General features: G+C 38.9%; 1 protein-coding gene across 5 annotated transcripts in view; it reads right to left on the bottom strand.

Moving 5' to 3' along the window:
• Positions 1 to 8,527: 8,527 nt before the first annotated feature.
• Positions 8,528 to 23,557, bottom strand: part of MBTPS2 (membrane bound transcription factor peptidase, site 2) — a 43,182-nt gene continuing 28,152 nt past the window's right edge. For 3 of the 5 annotated variants that reach the window (XM_075429510.1, XM_075429539.1, XM_075429499.1), the window contains 2 exons: positions 21,995 to 22,070; positions 14,578 to 20,669 (listed from right to left, as the gene is read on the bottom strand). In XM_075429510.1, the coding sequence (XP_075285625.1) occupies positions 20,447 to 20,669; positions 21,995 to 22,070 (299 nt within the window). In that variant the 3' untranslated portion in view covers positions 14,578 to 20,446. Of the gene's footprint in view, positions 8,583 to 14,577; positions 20,670 to 21,991; positions 22,071 to 23,557 lie in introns of those variants that run through there. The other 2 variants (XM_075429531.1, XM_075429521.1) reach the window with 2 other exon arrangements.

Raw genomic sequence — 23,557 nt, 5'->3', positions numbered from 1 at the left:
CATCCTGTCTATTGATTATCATTCCCCATGTTATGCAGGTGACTTCAGGAAGAGGTTAGCCCCTGGAGGTGAAAAAAACACGCTAAACAGGTATATCTCCTATTTTCACCACATCACTCTGTATCCAGCGAACAGCAATCTCCTTTCTTTTGATTGAGATTAGCAGTTACAGTTGAAATAATGTAGATATGAAATCAGACCAATGAAATATCTAAAAAAAACCTGGTCAGGGAAAGAGGATTTCTTTTTATACCTTTTAAAACTCTTTAAATTAGGGGAAAATATACGTGGGTTGATAATTTGTAACCCTAGTCTTGCATAACATGAAGGAAATACTATTCTTTCTGATCAGAGTTTTTATAGGGAGGGAGGGAAGTCCTGCACAGAGAAGGATGGATAGTAAATTGATTGAAATCAGAATTATTAATTCATCTAGGCAGCATGAGGAGGCAAGAAAACAGATGGCCAAAAGAGAGGCAGTGTGAAAAATAACAGTGGAAAAGATGTTCTACCTGAAGTAGAGACCAGTAATACTTACCTTACTTTATATGCATGTTGTACAGTACTGCTTCTCATAAAGTCTTTCCTTTTGGTTATCCTTTCTAATTCCTTTTTGAGTGATGATGCCTCAGTGTGCACTCTGTGAGAAATGCTGGTAAATCATAGTATGAATATTTTTCTCATATCTGTATTATGCACTGGATTCAGGGTTTCTTACGTGAAATGCTGTTGCCAGCAAAGTCAAAGACAGACTTACTGCTGGCTTCAAGGGAGCCAGAATCTCAGTCTTTGTCTGGTGCACTGCAGGCAAGATTAGACTAGTACTGTTTGTTACATGGTCATTTGACTTTCCAGGCAGAATTGTACATAACTGCATTCAGAATATAAAACCAGGGAGAATGAACAAAATGCCGACAGATCATCCTAGCTACAATGAAGTCATAAACATGCTGTCATAACTCTATAAGGGGTATTAGTTTACGTTTACTAGGTCAGCTGTTTTATTGTGAGATGAGGTATTACCATCTTGCCTGTCATGAGTGAACCTTTCGGTTGCAAGTGCAATACAAATTCCAAGTAAAAAGATGGTCTCTTCCTCAAAGGGATTTCCAGATTAAAGAAAGGTGCCTGTCTAAAAGGCCAACGTGTCAGTGCAGCACAGCTGTTGCACATCAGGCTCTCCTGTGAGCCCTGTGCGTGAAGCTCATCTCATCTAACTTCACATGTCTACTATCCAGAAGTCTGTGTTTGATCAGGTTGTCTTGACTGCCTTCACAGCCAGCAGAGAGCCATTTTTAAAGCACGATTCATCTCACCCTGCAGTAGATGTCTAAACCAGATCAGACAAAATGTGTCCTGCTTCTGTCTGTTGACTATGAACAGTTCAGGTGAATTCCACATCAATGGAGTGCTTTGCACAGATTAAATTCATTTCCTTCTATTCAGAGATATTCTTAACATGAAAAAAGAGTTGCTATGTGGTGAGTTAGAGCTATGATTACTTTCTAAAAGTTTACTCCTTAGCAGAAACTTCTACAAAAACCTCTCCATTCATTTTCTGTTGTAAATAAGAAATGACATGTGCTTAGGAAAGAGAGGAGTTTTCCAAGGGAAAAAACAACACAGTAAGATAATATGGATAAACTCAGCAGGCTGTGATCTCATTTTACTGGCTGCCAGACTATTTTCGAGTTTACTTGCCTTACAATATCTGAATAATTCATCAGACAATTTTTATTATCTTCTCCAGTTATTTAGCCATTAGTTTAAGAAATTAGTTTGTTTTTTTAATTTTTCTTCATTACTCTGATAGGTAATTTTGAACTGCAAGAACTTCTGATGAGCACAAAATGATATGTGCAGCTATTGTTAATGATCGAGCAGTTGTTCAAAGGATAACAAGTTTGATTACAGGTTTTGTTTGCAACACTTACAGAATGACTACTATTGCCAGCAACGTTAACCTAGAATACAAGGAAACCAGAAAATTAATCAGATAGGAATACTTACCATATGCAGAGTTCAAATGTAACTTTTTTTTTTTCTTCCCAGCATCAGAATTCTGGAAGATTTTCTTCAAAGAGGTGAGAGGTGAAAATCTTGAGAGGCTTTCAAATACTTAAAGGGATTTCCAGTAGAAGCTGCAGCTACATTGTGCTGGTAACACCTGAGATAATTTTCAAAGGCAGGACTTTTGAGTACCACTTTTAGGCTGAAAATGGCGAGAGGAATGCAGACTTCCAAAAAGAGACAGAGCAAAAGAATTTCTTGTACAAAAATCAAAACATCATTCATTTCCTCTGCCTGGACAAAATTAGAAGAAAAAATCTCCCTTGATGAGAGTTATGTCAAAGCATAGGCCATGAAGATGCCAGTTCCTTTGATAAACAAAGGCGTAAGATGGCTCAACCACATAAAGAAAAGCTATTCATACAGGATTCTGTAATTTAAGGACTTCAGATATCTTATGCAATAACATACAACTGTATTTTCTTTTTTAGAGTCTTTCTTTTGTGAGCGTATGAATCCTGAAAAGAGCAAGTAGCTATTTTATTTTCTGTAATTCCCCAATCCAAGCTTTACTAGCATGACATGCAAAATTAAAAACATCCATGAATAGGTAGTCTCCTTAGAATTTCTGGTGTGGAAACTTTTTAATTTTTCAGTTACATCTGGATAGAAACATTGCATTTATGACCTAAAGCAAATGGTGGGCAATTTAGTTTGGTCTGGCTCCTATGCTTTCAGGAGTTCAGCTGTAAGAAGAAAAGAATGTATTGTCATACCTGTGGGGTATTAGAAATCACGGTTAAATTTCTCTTCTGATCTAGGCAGTGATATGGTGGCATTGAGTTTGTACTCTGATGAATTCAAGCAACAAGCTGCTCTATTCTGAGTGCTCACTTCTTCCTTACTTCTTTTTCTGTTTTGCCCTGTTTGCAAGGGCTACATATATCATAGTCTACAATACTGTGTCTTGTTGTGCCAAAAGAGCTCGAGCTGGTGTCTTGCCAATGCCAAAAGACATTGACTCAAAAAGACATTTGAGAATGCTGAAATGAAACTTCTGGATTGTATTTTCTTCTTGATTCCTTTTCTAAAGTATACACTATTGTAGTTCTTTTCATCACATACTCAAACTAACACAGCCCCACATAACAATAAACAATACTGAACTGCCAGCCTTTAACTATTACTGTTTGCTTAGGAAGTGTGCAAGAGCTAATGTGAAAGAGTATTAATTCATTTTTTGATGAACGTATGATGAAGAACAGATTTTGCAATAAAAATAGTTCTGGAAAAGACAAGAGACATTTTCTGTGTGACAGCCACTTTTGACTATGTCAAAAAAAGCCATAAAACTTAACTTTAGCCAATGTGTCATGCAGACTTTTTGGAACAAAATTATGCAGTTGCCAAACTCCATTCTTTCAGAAGTCTTTTCCACAGATGTTATTACGCTCTGACATGGTTACACTGTGCCGCTCAGAGCCGCTGACACAAGGAGGCCAGGGCTTTCCTGGCAGATGAGACCAGTTGTCCTTTGTCATGGGCAGTTACATGCAGCCAGACTTACCGTGGAGTCTTCGCTGGCCCCAGCACTGGAAGGGTGTAGAAGCAGTGTAGAGCTCTGCTTTCCAGCATGTTGTCTTGCACTGAAACTACTCAGCTGGATTAAAAGACCTAGCCCCAAGAGATAAATGCTTATCCTGTCATAAACAAGACACGAGCAATGATGTTGGAGCACCTCACACCTATCTTATCTGCAGAAACGTTATTTGCTGCAGCACTTTCTAATGGTATTGAAACAAGCTCAGTAGGATCACGCTGAGAGGAACTGCAATGGAGTTGCAGGAGGAGGCCAAGATGGTCGGAGGAAATACTAGTGAGCACCTCACTCTTTAAGTATTCAGCTTCCCTGAAAATAAGTTCTTGTCAGTATTCCTACCGTTTGATCCCTCCATCCAGTGGGTCCAGACCACATGTTATGATTTTGGAGGGTAATCCTAAGGAACTCTTTCAAAAAAGTTTCTTAAATTTCTTGACAAGGGAGCAAGTCTGTTATTACAATGGATATGGGACTGTTTAGACTACTGACCACTTGGCAATAAATTGACTTTACTTTCAATGAGTTTTATTTTCCTATTGTTTTTCTTTCTCATTCATGGATAATATCAAGCTAAAAATATTTTTTTTTTGCGTGTGTTTTGTTCTGAACAAAAATGGTACTTTTTGATGGGAAAGAGATCAATGTTTTCTGCTTGAAGGTAATATTTCTAGTCAAATTATATGTTGTCAGTAGCATTAGCTTTAGGCACACTTCTGTTAGTGAGGCTCACTTCAACATTTTTAATAATTTATGGAGTCTAACTTTAAGGGATAGTGTATCTGTTACTGGCAGATGAGTCCTATTCATATGACATACATCATGCATGGCATATTTGATTGCCTGGATTATATGCAGTCTGTCTGAATGGTGACTCCAAGTAACACATTTACAGTATATCCTTCTGTAGAACACAACTGTTTAGAGTTCTATTTATAAACTGTTTAGGAGTTAAATGTCTTGTAAATGTTTCTGTCCAAAAAAGCAAGAGTTCCCACTTCCATTGTATTAGTGAAATGCACACATTTATTTGCAAATCAGTCTCTGGACTGGTTTTATCAGTTCTAAAACCCAGCTGAAGCAATGCAATTTTCTCTCTTCAGCTGGCTTTCAGTCAAGCCCACAATCACTTTCCCCGTGTGCCTTGAACGTTTATTCAGTGAACACTGCAGGGAAATATTTAACTACAAACAAAAATCTATCATCACTGCTCTGTTATAAACACATGGGGAAATTCCTGTTTAATTTTCTGAAATGTCTTGCTTACAGCACTAAATATGTGGGATTAAACAGGCTTTAAGAAAATGCAGACTGAGAATCAATAAGAAGCTTTTGGCCCTGTGCTGGTTCTGTAGGCTTTACAAAGATGCTATCATGCAGCATTTCAGTCATGGCAGGAATGAACTGGAAGTTGTTTGAGAAGAGGTGGTGGGTAGGTAAAAGGTTGCTGTAAAACCTTAAACCTCCCCTAAGGTCATATTGCAAGCTGCATGAAATAACAAATGTTAAAAACAAGTAATGCAGCTGTGGTGTAAATACAAAAGTGCGTTCTAACTAACAAGACAGGGAGATAAAAAGACAAAAAAGACAAACACCTCTGAATGAATGAGAAGCAATGGTTATCTACGGGACCTTTCCTTAATCCTTACACCCCTTCTGCAGTGTCAAGCCCCAGTCATCTCTCCCATTCCCCCTCTGAACACCTCGTCTTCTCAGTTCCATTCTTTCTTCTTTCTTTGTGTGATCATCACTTAACACATTTTTACTGACTGGAGGCCTCCTTCTTTACTGCTCTCCCAATTATTTCCTCTCCGTCAGCTTCATTTTTCATTTGCCACGTGCTGCTCCAGCCCTGCTTCTGCCTATAGCTCTGTAATACCTAATTCAACTTACTGTCTTTTATTCATCTTAGCATCTTTATCTGTTATTTAGGAATCAGTGGAGCTTTCTCTGTCTTCCCATTCAAACTGCACTGTTTGTTCTCAGATCTTTCTTCCTCTCCTTTTCCTAAGCTGTACTTTATTCTGTTTGATACCAGTCATTTGCATCCCCTCCTGCTCCTTTGTATGGTGTTCATTCCATCAGTTTCTGATTTCTCTGCTGTTTACAACCTCTTTTTCTTGCTCTGCCTGCAGTGTTGCTGACTTCTTTGACTGAATTAGTTTTGAAAATCCATACTGCTCTTTGGGTTTGGACTGTGTGACAGAGATCATGTTTAAGAGCTAGTATCTCTTTTCTGGAAGCCAGTATTTCCAGTGCATACTAGTCTCAAACCATCTTTGTATCAATACCTAGAGGCCCCTCCCTCCAAACTGAGTTACATCCTCACATCACTGCGTCAGAAAAGCGGGTTTCTGTCCAGAGAATTTATGATCCAAATACTGAACATAAAAGACATTAGCCAAACATCAAAATATTATTTCTTCTGTTTTACAGTGGCCGAGCTGAAAGTTTAATTCAGACCTTGTAGAACTTAGTCCAATTTGTTAATGGTGGAAATATTCTGCGACTTAGACTGTCATCTCCCTGGTTCTCATAGAAGCCAAACCAAGCCTGGACAGATGTGGAGATTTTCTCAGCATCTGCTGTAGTTACTTGGTGTCACAATTAAGGTGCTGCTGATTTTGATGACAGTTATATTACAGACTTTACTGTGAAGTGCAATCAACCACTAGAAACCTGTTCCAGAGCACTAAAATGGGCTGTTATTATTTCAGCTGTCCAGGAAGCCAGTGTGATTGCGTGTAACAATACGGTCAGTGCCCTTACTGGCAACTGTCTTCAGTTTTTCCAACCTTTTTCTTTCTTCTTTCAGTGAGAAGTAAATCTCAAACATTCACAGATACAAACACAAATGTTAACGTGTAGTAAGCAATGTTTCTGGTGTGCAAGTTGGCTCTTTTTGTAGGACTTGATTTTCTGTTCTGTTGCATTGGAAAAATAAGTCATTTAGAATGGGAATCTTAAAAACGTACCAGATTCAGTACTCACTTTCCAGAATCTTGGCCTCATCTTTGTATGATGCATGTAATGCTGATTCCCTATAAAAACCGCTTTCTTCCTACAGCAAATCACCCTTCAACATGAATCCAGGTTTTACACTAACATCCCTAATGCCCTCAAGGGAGATAAAGCATTAAGCAATGGATTGTATGAAACTATATAACCTGGTATATATAAGCTGCTAATGATCCCCAACATGAAGTGCAGCCTTTCAAGTATGTGCCACGGCTGGCAAACTGAGCATAATTAGGTAGGGAGTCATAATTCTATAAACAGTCCTTCTCAATCATATCATCGCAGTCATTTCCTTCAAAGACATGTGAAGAACTGAAAGGTTGACAAATATATTTGCTAATTAGGTCCTCAGCTAAGTCAAGAGTAAAACACAAATGCCTTCCTCCTCTTTTCCTTCCTCTTGACTGCGTAGGAATGGTTTGCTGAGAAATTTTCACTTTTTCATTTAAAAAAAAATGTTTTTACTGACAAAATGAAGGCAGGCAGATACTAATTACTCTGCGAAGTGGATCTGCATTTGTTTGTGAGAAGGTGAAGTGAGGACGGGGAGGTGGGGGAGATGCTGGGAAAGGCAGGAGGTAGAAGAAATGCAGATTGTGAATTCAGTGTCAAACTGGCAATGAATGTGGTAATCAGCTCAGACAGGGAAGATGTATTTCTAACTGGCTTTCCACTCTTCAGCCTTGGTCTTAGCAGAAAGACAGACAAAAGGCTAGTGAACTATCTGTAGGTAAAACTGTAATTATTTACAACTACAGCAGAGATGTACAGTGTGGAAGGTGGAAAGGGGCCATTTGAGGCCACACATATAATTGAGAATCCCTGTCTTATTAAGCATTATTTCTAAGCCTATCCTAGCTAGGCAGATCAGATTTCTAAACCACTATCTTCATCATCAATATTTTTAAGCATTATTGTCTACTTTTCTGACTCATTCTATTGTAATTTTTACCTTAAAAATAAGAAGAGATTGATAACGTCAGATACCTAGCAATTACAAGTTGTTCGTCATCGTGTTTCAGTGATCTTAATGACATATGCATATGAAAGCAGTGATATTCTGTAACTAGACAGAAATATTTTAAAATCAGGAATGATTACAATTTTAGAATCAGTTCTAAAACATTCTTTAGAGGAATGTGGTGTGCATGAATAGAGACCTTTTGAGTAAGGTAATCAGCCACCAACCAGTGTTTATTCATGCAAAGCATTTTATTCATTAACATGCTATGTACCAAAGAAAGAAAGAAGAAATAAGGCACTCATTGATTTCAAGCTACTTATTTGGGTTTTGTGGGGTACTGTTTTATCACATTGTCTAGGTGCTCTCAGCAATCCTATTTGTTAATATATTGCTTCTTCAACATGGCTGCGGAGCAGGCTCCATACCTAGGCTATGTCTATAGTATGCTGGGTGAAAAGCAGCCCCACAGCGTGACCGCTCCTCAGATGGCTATCTGTGGTGGCATCTCTTTCTTTATTGACTGTAGAGAGAGGAAAAGGTGACTATCCACATGCCTAAAGCAAGTGACTCAAGCTAGGTGGGGCTGAATTCCTGATTTCCTCCCCTTGTAGCAGCACCCTGTTCAGTCAACCAGCGGTCTTGAAAGCTTCTTACAGTCCAAAGCATAGAAAGCCCAAATTCCATTTGATTGCTACATCCTTACGCTTCAAGATAACTTTTACAAGATGTGCTTGGAAGAATAGGTCTATGTCTTACACTACGCGAGTAAGGAACTTTGCAAAATGCATTTGCTATTACCAGGGAAACGCCTTGCTTCATTGTATAGATTGAAGAACCTGGGGCAAGCAAACTGTTTTCCTACCTTGGCAGGTCCAGCTCTGTCACTGTTCTTTAGGCTATGTCACCTTACTCTACTGTTACTGTAATACTTGATATTCCACTCCGTATAGGGGCAGGATGTTTCCCACTGACATCAGTGTAGCCAGATCATGTCTGTGGTGAATAAGGACAGAAGAAAGGAGCCTTTTATATTTTCATATTGATAACAGCCTTATTACTAATGCATAATTGGCTCTGTTTTCATGTGAATATCATATTCAAGGCTTACTTCATGGATTCCACTTAATTTGGACCTACATTTTCTGATATCAGCTCTAATTGCCTTGCTGCAGTGTTAGATTTCATAGGACAGCATTCCAAAGCCTAGGATGCACCAGCAGAAATTTCTAATTTCAGATTCCTGACGGACTTATGATTTAAGCTGTTCTTAAGACAGATGACTTTCCTTACGGCTGGAGAACAGCAAGCTTTAATCAGCAACAAGCTTGCCACAGTTTCTTCTCAATGATACATCAAGGTCAAATATTGGGAGTGATTGAAGATGAGCCAGCCCATTTCAAAGCTCCTTTGTTCGTAAGCTTCCCTGCCCAAAGCTGTATGCTTCCTAGGCTGTGAAGAAAGATTGATGTTTTTTCAAACATAGAAAAGATATTTCAGCAAATACTGTTGAAAAGCAGAACAACTATTTAAATATTAAAACACTTTTATTCTTTAAAATAATAGTAGTTTTTCCCCCAAAGCTTAAAACTGACAGTATCGCTTTAACACTCCTCTCCAACCAGAAAACACATCATTCTTACACGGTTTGTACGCATCTGTAGAGGATGCATCCCCACACAGACTGCTGCATGATATTAATGGCTCCAGAGACCAAACTTCTTATGCTCCAAAACAAACACAGCAAAGATTAAAAAACCCCAACAACCGAAAGACACAATTTAAAACATTCCTGGAAACACGGTGGCTCTGTCCTAGATGTAAGTAGGTCTTGGCCAAGACCTTGAATTCACCTATAGTATTCTATAAACGGTCCGGACAGTGGCTCGCTGAACAGACGTTGGATTGTGTCCAGACTGTTTCCCATCTGCTGCACCTTGCTCCCACCCATGCACACAGCATTTTCAAAGACAGAACTAACCCCTGCTGCGTTTTGTGGGATGCTTGATTTAAAACTTCCACGCTGAAACCAAGTGCATGACTGAGCCTCTTGGGCGAGAGGAACGGCACGTGTCGTTGCCAGACCCCAGCCTGGACGTCACGTGTCAGCCCTTCTGCTGCAGCAGGGCCGGCCACATGCAGAAGAAAACTTCAGGGCTATTTTCAGTAAAAATCTGAGCTAGTTTTGGAGGTCTGTTGACCTCAGGGTAAGCAAGGTCCTAACTGTAGAGCTTAATGAGCTCCACTGGCCTATGTCCCTCCTTCGGGCCGTAGGTCCCTTTCTGAGCCTGGCCCTAACAGGTGGCTGCAGGTACACAGGGAAGGTGCAGCATGGCGGGCTCTGTGTCCCGCTGCGTGGTCGCACATCCCAGGCCCATACTGAGCTGCTGAGCCACTTTTCTTCACTGCAGGCTCTGATTGATGGATCTGACAATGCCATATCAGCTTCCTTCACTGCAGCTACAGCTTATATGTTTCACAGCTTTCTAAGGCCACTAACAATCATTTTTATCTAAACTGATGATAGTTCAGGTTGACGGAAGTTAACCAAGTTCTTATCAGATTAGCATTTGTGAGAATACAGAAACCCATGGCAGAAGAAAAGAGGTTTATTTTGCATTTCAAAGCACTCTTTTGATCTAGATGGGTGCCTTCATTTAAGAGTCTTTTTTTTTTGAAGTTATTTACTTATTTATTTGTAATTAATAATCAAAATTATTATTTTTTTAAACTCACGTGACCATTCATTTTCTGGATTCTTTCTGCTGTTTATCAGAGTATGACAAGTTTGGTTTCATGACTCCTTTATCAGCTACATTCAGTATCTGGATTTTTTTTATCTTGTTACTGTGATGAACTAAGTTCACCAAACCTTGACTCCTACTTTGGCTGCAACCTTAAGGTCTTCAGGTACACTGTACAGCTATAAAAGCTCACGCAAATAATCCTCATTGCACTTGCATTTGACTTAGTATAGAGCATGGGAAGTGAACTGGAGAATCACATATATGAGAACAGTGATTTATCACACTTAGGAGCACATTTAATATCACGTTAAATGATAGAGTTTAATTTTGACACCATCATTTGCACATGCTAAAAGCAAGGCCCTCTAAGTAATCCTGTAAGTGAAAGCTGAGGTGTTTTCTTTGGATCTGCTTTTGGTATTTTCATGTCAAGATGAAAAATAATGGTTAAAAAAATTGTGCAGTTCCCTGTTAGGTGAAGTCTCAAGTGAACAATAGGTTTCTACAGGTTTATGAAAAAATACTGCTTGATAATATGTTAAAGTTTTTACAACTATTTCAGTAATATTTTAACTTCTGGTTCAGTTATATTTAATTGCAGTTACAGTGGTATGCAGAGGCCAGCTAGGTTAACTACTGAAGTGCTCTCCCTAGGAGTAACTGAAGATAAATGCTGGAAGAACAACCAGGGCCTTCACATACGACTAATAACTTACTTGCACCAGTCCTGTAAATGATATATTGAATTTTGTCTAGCTGTGAAAAGCATACAGTACAAGTTTTGGTTTGCCTGTTTTTTCCTTCAGCGCTGCAGCACGTTGAGCATTGTAAGTGCCTTGCAGGACATTTCCAGGGAATAAAGTCAATCATCAAATAAAGAGCAGTGAACAGTTGCAGGGAAAAAAAAAAAAAAAGTTTGTGGGTATAACCTGTGGTAAGTTCCCAGGAATTTGTGGTTTATAACGCACGTTCAAAATCTGGCTTTGTTAATTTTGCAGCGATGATAGAGATACAGGTGGTTTGGCCTAGTTTCTGCTAGTTATTCAAATAGCTGCAGGAATGAAAACAAAGCCGATGGGCGAAACATTATAAAAATGAATTTATAATTTTTCTTCATAATTGCATCTGTGAGGTCAACTCATGCCAAAGAGGGAAGGTGGAAACCGGAGAAAAGTTCTGACTCTGCATCCGGTCTAACTGAAAGTAAGACCGGGCCTGATCCTTAAACAGGGAGAGGGACACGACTCGGAGGTCTAAATGCCCTGAACTGCTGCCTAGAAGCACAGGCTTTTATTGCCTCTCTGATCTTATTACGTGGGGTCTTTCTACCAGTGATGGAAGATTGCTAGTTTTATTGGCAGGTCAGCTCTATAAATGCTTCAAGGAAAAATAAAAATAGCAAAAATGCTTGTCGTGGAGTTACTGAACAGCACTTCTGTCTCCACTTGTAAACTATCCATGCTCTCTTTCTGGTTTAAAGATTCTGTAAATGAACAAACCACCTCTCTCTATCATGCCCCTTCCCTGATTTTATCCAATTCCTCACCACTTCTTTTCTCCTGCAAGGAGAAAAAAGTCAAGTATGCAATCGTGTCAGTTGGCCGAGAGGATCATAGTCCCTCATGCAGCCTTGTCTCCACCTGGTGCCTCTTCATCGCTTGCTGTCAGTCTGTACCCTGCTGCTACCACCACTCCACAGCTGGACACATACGGCATGTTCCGTATAGAATAAGCCTTCCTTTTTCTTGCTGTAGACAAGGCAGCCATACTCATTACTGCTGCTTCCAGAGCTAAGGTCCAGAGCAGGAGAAGAATGCATGCATTCTGCCAGCCTAACTTTATAAACCAGCCTGTATAGAACTATTATACACAAACAGAAATGCTTAGATGCATTTTTATGTCAAGTAAATCTCACTTAAAAAGCCTCATATTCCACTTCAATTCATGAGTCGAAAAGAAATGCAAGGAAAGGAGTCAGTCTGTGGGCTCAATTTGTTGTCCATATATAAGCATCTGGCATCATAGAAAATGCCCTCAGGTGCCCCTTCTAGTATCTGGCTGCTGGTCCAGCATGTCTTTGATCTCCTATAGAGCCTCACCCACATCTGCCAGCCCCATGCGTAGGTCTTAGAAACCCTAAGACCTAAACCAACAGGAGACAAAAGGAGACAAGTGGGGGATGAGTTTCAAAACGTTGTTCCAAGTCAGATTATTAACCTAAGAACACCTTAGGATATCTCAGACCACACCAGATGCCTGTGTGGGTAACTGAATCAAATTCAGTAGGCTTAGAGGAATTTACACTTTAAAAAAACACCTGGTAATATTTTAATAGAGAACTTCACTGAGCTGTGAAAGGGAATAAGATACAGAGGCTTTCATAATACAATAGCAAGTAAAAAAGATGACATTTAAGAAAAAAACAAAGAGAAAAGTATTTATTTTTGATTTGAAAGATTCCGTTCAGGGGAAATGAAAAAGGATGTATGACCATGTGTTTTCAGGACTGTCAGAAGTGGTGGTTACATAGTATTCAGCCACTACTACATTTGTAAAGAACTAAAGAGAGATAGAATTAATTCAAAATGTAGAAAGTAAGATACATAATTGGTAAGAACATCCAATTCCATTTCAACAACAATGCAGCCTTAAAAGCATCAAAGTAAACATCAGACCCACATACGTCTGAGGAAGAAAAAAATGGGGAAAAAAAAGTTAGTAGAGGTCTGGGTGACTGCTGCTTAGCCCTCATGAATGCTGTGGATTCTCCCAGCTTACCATCACAAGATTAGAATCAAACCTTAAACTGTGTTTCATTGTTCACATCAAAAGCCCATAAAAATCTTAAATAACATTTAAATAAGTGAGTTCGATGCATGCAGATCTACTAAAGATGTTCAGGAATGTTTCTGCTTGGTGATTCAAACTGGTGTGATCAAAGGAACAATTATATTAAGCCTTCTTTATAAAGTTATCAGCAGTAAGACTCATGGATACAGTATGTCTTTTAAAATCTTACCCTGAAGTTGTATTAGTGATTAAGGTAACGCTCCTCAAGATGACATTAAGACATCACTGATTTTATTCTACACTACAGAACGCACATAATCAGAGTAAGGGATAACATTTTAAAAATCAGCTGAAAAACCTCAGGACCCTCCTAGTAGCTTAAATCCTTCAGGAAAAAATAAACTGTTGTCTCTACCTTCAACATGGGTAAGAAAAAGAGAGGAAAAAAGCACCATCTGCTCATGCAAGTACTCAGAAAATTGCGTAGTGATCTATCTGGGAAATCCTACCACTATGTCCAATTTGTGCTTTGTGCCTGTTTCTCATGATAATCTTTTATCTGGGAACAAAGCCATGCTTGCTGAAACAGCTCGGCTTGTGTAACGTCACAGCTTGTCCAGTAAGCAACAAAGGACAATGTAGTTCTCGGTACGAATAACCTGGCTAACTCCAGATGAGCTTGCTCAAGAAACAGAGCAATAAAGCTTCATTCTCAAATAAGACTGAACAGCCTGGTTGTGCCACGTGAACACAGCCCCTGCATCAACAGCATCTGCATACCCACGTACACTTGTCCACAACTAGCCAGGACACGTGCCCAGCTCTGCGCTGGCCTGTATTTACCAACCGAAAGTTGCAATACGTACCATCACCTTCATGTCATTCGCAGAGCTGACTTGTTAAGTCCTTCACATAGGACTGGCTTTCACACCCTGAGAGGTGGTTTCATTGACCTTGACTATGGCATCCTATGTGAAATATTTCACTACAAACCAAGCCAACAGAAGTACATAACTCCTAAGAGAAGAATTACACAGGAACTAAGCTCCCAAAAGGCAGTCACTATGTACCTTGGTCACATTAAAATGAAGCCAGCTTTACTCCAGAACAATGCGTAGGTGTTTGTCTGGATGTACTTCTATTATGACTCAAACTATTATTGTGATAAGCTGGTAAATAAGGGAAAGTAAAGTGGTATTATTAATTTTAGGAGGTGGTCAGATACTGAAAAGGGTAGTAGAACCTTGTGGTACCTTGTCAGTACCCAGAGAGAGAATATAAATTACACACGAAGAGTATGAGAATATATCAGAAAATATGGTAATTGCCATAAATAAGGAATTACGTCACTCTTACCTTATTTTTAAAAACAGATTTAAGCACATTAACAATCAAACAATGAATTTATTTGCAGGATACATTTATCATACATAGAAAACAATACTTATTGTTTGGTTGATCAAATAGGAAAAAAAGCAAAACAAAACCACAATACATTATTCAAAGTGTTCCATATTATTTGTTAGCTGACATTTTCAAAATGAAGCTTTTTTTTTAAAAAAAATAACAAAACATGATCATGAACAATGCATAGTGGGAACAAAGGGTCTAGAAATCTAACATTCCACAGCTGTGAGTCACTGTGAAAAATAAGGCTATGTAGAGGAAAAAAGACCCACAGTGAATTTCAAAACAATACATATTCCATTGACAGGCTTCAGATAAGATCATCTGGGCATATGAAATCTAAAAGCAAAGTTATGTAAGAAAAAGAGGACTTTGAAATATTAACAAACAACTTGGAAAGGAAGAAACTAGATTTCTCTAGTGATGGCTTGGAAATAGCCTCCCAACTTTCAAACTAGTATCAAGTGAAATTCAATAACACTATGATGCTGCAAAACCCAACCCAAGATGAACATCTAGAGGTGAGAAATATCAACGCCCATTTTACTAAGTAAGCTACATCTACCCATACCACTTATTCAGCACATATTTATCAATGGAACAACAAAGTATATTAAAAAAAAAAAAGAAAGGTTTGATCACCAATCACTGAATGATTCAGTGAAGGGCTGGAAAATATAACTGCGTGCTCTGAAATGTTAATTACAAGTTCTTTTCACATTTCATGCCCGTGTAAATGGAATGAATGGAATTGCAGTGTCATATCCTGCTCTTTGTTCCCGTCCTTTCACACTGGGTCAGCAGCGGGAAGGTTTCATAAAGCTGCCATAAACCGAGGTTCTTCACTGCCCTCAGTCGCTGCCATCTGCTCTTCACATGGTCGTAGTGGATGAGTCCAAGGACCAAGAAAGAGTCACAGAGCTGCTGTTTTCTGGCAGTTCCTAGCACAATGCTTCCCAAATGCTGCATTAATACAGGATATGTACCCCAGACAACTCAGCCACATTAAGTAACTAATCTATATACAGTGTTACATGAAATTCAGGATGAAGAGGGTATAAAATAACTGCTAATATTGGATCTTACCCGAATTAGATTCAGCTTCCTTGCTCACAAGACCACAAGAACAAAGCTGACGCAAATCTGGCTGTGGGAATTTGTCTGAATGCAGGTGTACAGAATGCATATTTTACAAATAGCTACTTATTATGAGAGTTTAACTCACATCTTTGTAAAACAATTAAATACAGACTAGGCTACATAAACCTTTATAACCCTTCTTCATCTGTCATAAAGGATATCCAGATACAAATTCATATCTTTCAGACAGAAGACATACAGAATTTACTTTAAAAAATATTTGCTACAGGTCACCCTTTGCCATCGTGTAAAATGTGTAGGAAAGTACTGGGAAAACTTGGACTGCTGATGTTCTAAACTGAACAAAAATATATCCTTATTTCAAGAAAGCTGAAACACCCTGCCTGCCATGGGCAGGTCTGTCCTGAAAACATTATTTCCTAGTATACTCTACACAGTCTCACTCATCCCAGTGATCATTCAGAACAGCACAAACAGCAGCATTTAGAGAGTGATGGATGCTAAGGCTGACCTCTTTTAGTCGCCCTGAAAAATCTGTGTTTAGCATGCTTGTAGCTGAGGCCTCACAGAAAGCAAGAAACATATTTTAAACATCAGCTGAACAAAACTCAATGCAGCTGTGTTTACGTTATGTCCATCACTTGTCTTCTGTTAATATAGAAGTTAGATCAGTTATGGGAGAAAAACATAGTGGCAATTTTAAAACCCAGAGAAAGCCATGGAATTCATAAAGTGAAAGAAAGATAAAAAAGCCCACATTGCAGAGTATGGAGGACTGCTAAGTTATCCCTGAAAAAGCAGCAATACAGATTGTGGTTGTGTATGTCTCTATCATATGTATGTATACAAGTATACACACACATATACACAAATGCAGAATCATCATCACTGAAAAATGTAACTGTCAATTTATTCTAAATAAAAAGGATGAGTTAACAGATTTTCCACTGTGGGTCGTAAGTCTGGGCTGACTAATCTGCAAGTTTATCTATACTTTTTCTAGGAAAGTCTCTTTCATTTAACTTGTACAGAAGCAATCTGACTTTCATTTCCTAAGCTAGCAAGGAGAGTGTAACTTCCCACATGCTAAGAAGTTAGCCATTTTCATGTCATGTCATGCATTATCAGAACATGCTACGGAATTCTTTGCTGATATAAAAAAATTCTTATAAAAAACAAATCAGAACATCAACTGATTACAATTACGCATTTCTTCTGGCAGTTTTCAAGTAAAAGCTACACAGAACACCTCTCAATGTACTTTTTCCATCTGATACAGATTTAAAATGCATAGTATATACATAAATAGTACTATCTGTCCAATCTTTAAGAGTGCTTTGTTTTACACTCCAGTCGATATGCCTTATAATTATATTGATGGATTCTGTATTAAAGAATGCTACACTCTGAGGGACTAATTAGAATGGGAAGTGGAAAGATTTCATTTTAAGGAAAGGCTTCACTTTCAGTTTTTACAAAAACTTAAATAGAAGAAACATCGCAAGTACTCCAGAGTAAAAATCCAACACACAAAAACCATTCTGTGTCCTTCTGTGTTCTCTCTTGCTAAACAAACAAACAAACAAAAACCCGGCAAAACCCCTCCCAATAACTGTATGCATGGCACTTATCAAAATGTAATCCTTACGTTAGGGTTCTAGGAGGATGAAATGGATCCACTGAACAACTCCTTCTCCGGAGAGTGGTCCAACATAACTGTTACCTTTGTCCACTGGAAATCCAAGATGTGCTGGGTCATCATTCATACTCAGTTTGCTTAAAGTCTTGATTCAAAGCACCCGTACATAACTAAATTGACCCTTATTCAGCAGAATTCCAGCACATGGAAAATGGACCCATGAATTATTTTTAAACACTTCTAGTACTATCTCTCCCATAGGATAACCGGGGTCTTTACAGTGTGTTGGTGTGTCTGTTTTGCTAAAACCATGACCGACGTCTTTTCCACTCACTTTTTGTTTATGAGGTCAAACACAGACTGAAGTTATACTCAGTATAACTGTGGCTTTCAGTGATTGTGTAAAGAAAATAAACCGGATTTAGTTTCCTTTGAGAAAACATCATGTTTTGGTAGCACATTAAATAACAAGGAACAACCTGCCTGCCTCTTTGTAGCAGATGTAACTTGTGCATGTTAATTCAGAAACTTTGGTTTTTTAAATCTCTCACACACATCTCCAGGAGGGGTACTATGCTAAAAGATTACCCCCAAGCAGTTGTAGTCAACATGGATATATAAAGTATCAAACTTGAAATGTTTTTCACAGGATATTTTTGAAATCACCATAGATGTATCTGTTGTTGCTTTAGATAATAAGACAGCACTGCAACTCTGATACTTTAAGAGTAGCTGTTTTGAAAAGTAAATATCCTGTCTTACTGAATTGCACTAAAACTCCAAAGTGCAAATTAATTTTGTGCACTGTAGGTTGGACAAGACACAGAGACAGAGGAAAGTGGCTTTAAACTAAGAGAAGGTAGATTTAGACTGGATGTAAGGAAGAAATTTTTTACAATGAGGGTGGTGAAACACTGGCACAGGCTGCCCAGAGAGGCAGCGGAGGCCCCATCCCTGGAAACATTCAAGGCCAGATTGGATGGGGCTCTGAGCAACCTGACTGAGTTGAAGATGTCTCTGCTCACTGCAGGGGGGTTGTGCTAGATGACCTCTAAAGGTCCCTTCCAACCCAAAGCATGCTATGATACTAAGATAGTATGATTCTATAAAAGTGGCAAAAAGCCACCGAAAGGAAGAGCTCTGATTAGTAAGCAGCCACTGCAGTGAGTGAGGTGGCTTCTGGGGCACAGTTTCAGAGCCAGGCTTTGTACAAGAACCAGGAGGCTGCTCCTACTCCTCCTTGTCTATGGGAAGAGTGCAGGGGGGCCCATCAGAACTGCTGCCCTGAAACCGCTGCATGTGACCGGGACTGGCGATGAGTCAGACTTTCAGGGTGTCTCTGGAAGAAAGAGAAGCCTGCTGGTAGTTTCTGATAGTTTGTTTTTCCTTTGTTGCACTTTGTGTGACTTTTAACAGTCCCCAAAGGGACCGACTCACGCTGTACTGACTGGAGGATTTACTCTCTCTTACTGGGGTCTGTGCCGACATGCCTGGGCTGACAATGGGCAGATGCAAACTATACGGGTTACGAATCCAGTAGCACCAGGAACTGGGCTCAGCCCCACTTCTAGAATGACCGAGGCTTTTACCTCTAGTGCCAAGAGAGTCTACGTTAGCTGGTCATGAATGCTCAACTCTCCCTGCAGGCCTGTATCGCTCGCTTCGGCTCCTGTTGGAAAGCCTGTTTCTGTAAAGGAACGCTAAGCTGCAGCAGCTCCTGTGGGGAGCACTGGACGTGCCACAAGCTGCACGGTACTTTTAAAAATTTTCCTATTTCAAATATTTAGGCTCCCAAACTAAAGCTTTCTTTATTTAAAAAAAAAAAAAAAAAAAAATCAGCCTACATTGAGGCAAGGCTCTGACTGAACTCCATTTATATAAACTAGGCAATATATCACATGGAGGACATGACAGTCCATATATAATCCTACTGGGTACAAAATATTACAGACTTAAAGAGCTTCCAAGTATGTCAGACATACTTCAGTCAGCAACACACTGACTGTTCTTCCACTGCTCATTTAAGAACAAGGATACGGTCCGTACTCATTTCAGAAAGCAAAGCCAAATGTTTAAACAGTTCAATTCACAATCATATTCTTCCTCTAAACAATTCCGATCCAAGTCTCACTTCAGCTAAACAATTTTGTTAGCTATCTTTGAACAGAATGAATCCTAGCAAAGAAAAACAACCCTCTGAAAGACAGAAAACCATCAGTGAGTTACTGTACGTATTACATGCATAGCATCAGAAGATAGACACCATAAAAACAACAGGTTTCACTTTTTAACTGTAAACAGGTATAATACAGTACTATTTTCTGAGTAAAACAACACAGACATTACTTATCACTTAGAAATAATTGTGCACAGCATACTTCAGCACTCAGAAACCAAATTTGAGTTATCTTGTAGCTATTGCTGACAAATATTGCCTTTAAAAAATCTTCAGCTGTGTAAGGTAATATACAACTGAATGTGTAAGAAAGGCATGTGGGCTTTGTTATCCTCCCACGTGCCTCATTCTCAACAGACGCTGGCACATCTCCTCTGCATCCTGAGGACAACATGCTTCCAGTCATTTTGGCCAGCTGAAAAGGAAAGATACTAACCCATATGGCCTCTCTCTCCTCCTTAACACATGGTAAGCATTTACTTAGCTTTTCACCATTTAGAGATCAGACTTTAGGGCTTAAGAGTCCAGTTTGGTAGAATACCAGATTAAAAAAAAACAAGACACTCAAGACTATGCTGACTAAGAAATGATCAGAGCCGACACAGATTTTCTGTCAATTTTTCAAATTCTAAAATAAAGCCTAAGTGTTTTTTTATCCCCCACTGTACAAATATTTGAGGCCAAATAATTCCCTTATTTTGATATCCAAATTAATGAAGTCTTAGGCTTTTTCCTGTGAAACTTTACAATGCAATTTCTCCAAAATTAGTACAGTGCATAAACAGTATGTAAAAAGGTTCCGGCTTCTTTCTATTGGATTTCTCATGACCACAGGCACAACGTTGTACACTTTTAAATTAAAACAGCACACACCAGTGATTGTTCTTTCAGTGTCATTTTAAGGGAATTATTTCAATCTCAGTACTGAACAAGTTTTAAAAGGCAATGGATTCATTATTTCTGTGTACTTTTGAGAACCGATCAAAGTGTATCCAATGTTCTATCGTGCTGTCACCATCCAAAGTCCCAGGGCAACATTGGCAGCCAAAAGTGCACTACCAGCAAGCAAAATTAAAAAGCCAACAAGCTCTCTGTTTTGTTTTTCTACAATCAGGGAGCTCAGAGTGGCTTCCAGGAATGAATTTAATATCCACTGACCATCCAAAGCAAAACAGGGTACAGCATTGATAACTGCCAGTGCTCCTGACAGTGAAATTAGGTACCTGGTTGACATTAGTTAAGGTTCATGAATAATATCCAAGAAAATGTAAATAAAACTTTTAATACAAAACATATTTTTTACTTCTAGTATGCAGAGAGAAACATATGAGGGTTATTTTTTTTAGCTGCCATTCTGTTTCACAGAAACTATATGAGTACAATGAGTTTTACACCATAACATACCAACTCAGAGAATTGCCTTTATAGATTCATTTGTTTTTAAGCACTAAACTTGGATACTTAAACAACCCGCACTCTTCACAACTCAGACGAAAGCAGGAGACAGCAAAACCACACTTGATACTGCCCATCTTCCTTCCTTGCTTTGTGTGGTTTTGAAGAAAGGTTATAACTCTGACACCATGCCTGCAGTAAGAAGGTATTCTAGACCTATGACCTAAGTATGAAATAATGATTAAGAATATTTTCCAAAACACTCCCTCGCTGGAGCAAGTAAATGGCTAGAACATAATGGGAAATCTGGCCTCTCTCTCCTGCTTACCTGTTAGCCAGAAATGTTGAGCGGATTTCTGTACGTGCATGTGCATGTGAGAATGAGGCAAGGGTAGATCATTTTTATTGTTCGTAAAGGCTTGCATCCTATAATGGCTGGACAAGAAGATATATGACTCAGAAAGCAGCTGGGTCAGCATGCAACTTGGTGTGTTCCCAAAAAAGGGGAGCTTATGTAGCATCTTTACTCTAGTTTTATGAACTACACTGAACTACAGTGTTTAATTGTTCAATAGCCACGCATAAACATTTCAGTTTCTAAGGCTAAGGGTTCTTAGATTAGCCATATTCAAACCTACTAACCTTTATGTATGCATATAGATACATCATCTCGTTAATTAATAAGCATGTTTTAACTGAATTATCATCCTGCTTTTTGAATAGGCTAATTTTTCTTTTCTGTTGAAGAAAAAAAAGAAGAAAAACCATATTCTGTTATTTAGTTCAGTATAATGACTCAAAAATGATAAAACTCCGACATAGCAAAGCTAGCAATAACATCTCATTTGTCCTGCTGTAAATTCAGGCTTACTTTGACTTTCTCGTCAGAGCTGTTAAGACTTACCCTCAAGAAAGAACTAAAAAAAGCACTGACCAAAAATATCCTGCTAAGCACAAGAAAGTGAGAGATTTCATTTTGAGCTTGGCACACGGACAATAATCAATGCGGAGATGGGATAAAGATGCCAAAACTCTACAGAAATGTTTCAGAGCATCCTGTCTAAAATGATATCCAACAGCAATTCTGCTGGGTCACCAAATTCTAAACACTTCCCTTCTTGCCTTAAAAGAACAACCACACTTCAAAGGATACTTGCAAAATGTCTCTATTACCACAGGCAGATCGATGCTTAGAAAGTTTTGTCGTGGTACAAAACTGCTGAGACTTACTGAAATGAAAATACAAAGATACACAAAACATGAACAGTCATTCCAGGATTATAACATGATGAATTTGAGATTATAATTTTTCAGAAAAAACAGATCTGAAACGACATTTCTTTAGGGATGAACAACCAATCCAAATACAGTTTTGTTTGGTTTTTGTTTTTAAAAGAGTGCAGCGATTAAATCTTTCTTACACACAATACAATCAGCACGATTTCAGCAGAAGTAGATCTAAGATATATATTTTCAGAGGCAGCTGGACATCTGTAGTCATAAAGACCACACCGTGTAATTTAAGCCCTTTTCAAAGAAAAACATATAAAAAGAGATTATAGTTACCAGACTTTTCCAACATATGCAGTCCACATGTATACATTCATACTGTGGGTGCACACATGCACTTTCTCTGAAGGCCAGAAAATTCTCTTCTTGCAGTACCTGCAGAATCCCCCCAACCTGAGGCTGAGCACATGGTGGACAGGAGTGGGGCAGGTAGGGAGCAGAGTTCTGGAGTCACTCTGAGAAAGCACAGGCTAGGACATGATGCATGGGTGCATTACATCTTCATACCACTTAGCCAGTACACAAGTAGCTGCTTTTTCTGCTTTCAGATGATACCTTAAGTGACTCCAAGATGTAACTTAGTGCAACTTGAAAACTTGGGAAGTGGGGCTCAGCATCCTTGCTATAAATAGTGACTGGAAAATTGCAATGTCAAGCACCACATGACCTTGAAACACTTCTTTAGTACTGTAACTTCTTTGAAGGTGTACATGAAGCTTCAGCTGAGTGCATGTCACATGTTTATGAGAGACTCCTCAAAGAAAACTGACGTAGCTTGAGATGTCCCAGAGTACACTCTGTTACTACTGGGATGCTCCATCTGGGTTGTCTCATAAAAAGTCTTGATGCAGTCTTTCAAAGTAAACAGCAGTCTCAGTCTGCCAGTCTCAGGGACCGTCTGAAAGCCTTAGTTCTGTGCGAGCTGGAAGAGAGACATCTTTCCTACTACACTCACTAGACTCCACTCATAGGATAGCAGAGTCTTATCCCCACAAGGAAGATGTTTAGATAAGTTAAGGCAGAATTAGAAAATCACCTTAAGAATAAGCTTGCACAGTATCATCAATAGTCATTCTGTCCCTAAAGAACAACTTTGGACGTGAGTTGAGGCCAGCCACAATAGCCTGAATTTTCCCCATCAACCTGGGAAAAGTTACGGTTGTAAGAAATACCATCTCCACAGAAATATCTGAAAGCAAGACTTACAAACATCCCTTGGGAAAGCAACAATTTAACTCACCCTTTGAGTAATTTTAAAACCATAGGCTAAGAGAACTTTAGGAATCTCACAGGACTAGCACATAACACACCAAAAGTGCTGCTAAGTATATCTTAGTTAAGGGAGAGATGAGACTTCTTCAGGTTCAATAAACAATTCAAGGACGTCGGAACAAAGATCAGAGGAAAGTAGTTCCAAAGTTCTGCA

The sequence above is a fragment of the Opisthocomus hoazin genome, chromosome 1 (assembly GCF_030867145.1).
Source record: "Opisthocomus hoazin isolate bOpiHoa1 chromosome 1, bOpiHoa1.hap1, whole genome shotgun sequence".
Taxonomy (NCBI): domain Eukaryota; kingdom Metazoa; phylum Chordata; class Aves; order Opisthocomiformes; family Opisthocomidae; genus Opisthocomus; species Opisthocomus hoazin.
This window is presented reverse-complemented; position numbering and strand designations above follow the sequence as displayed.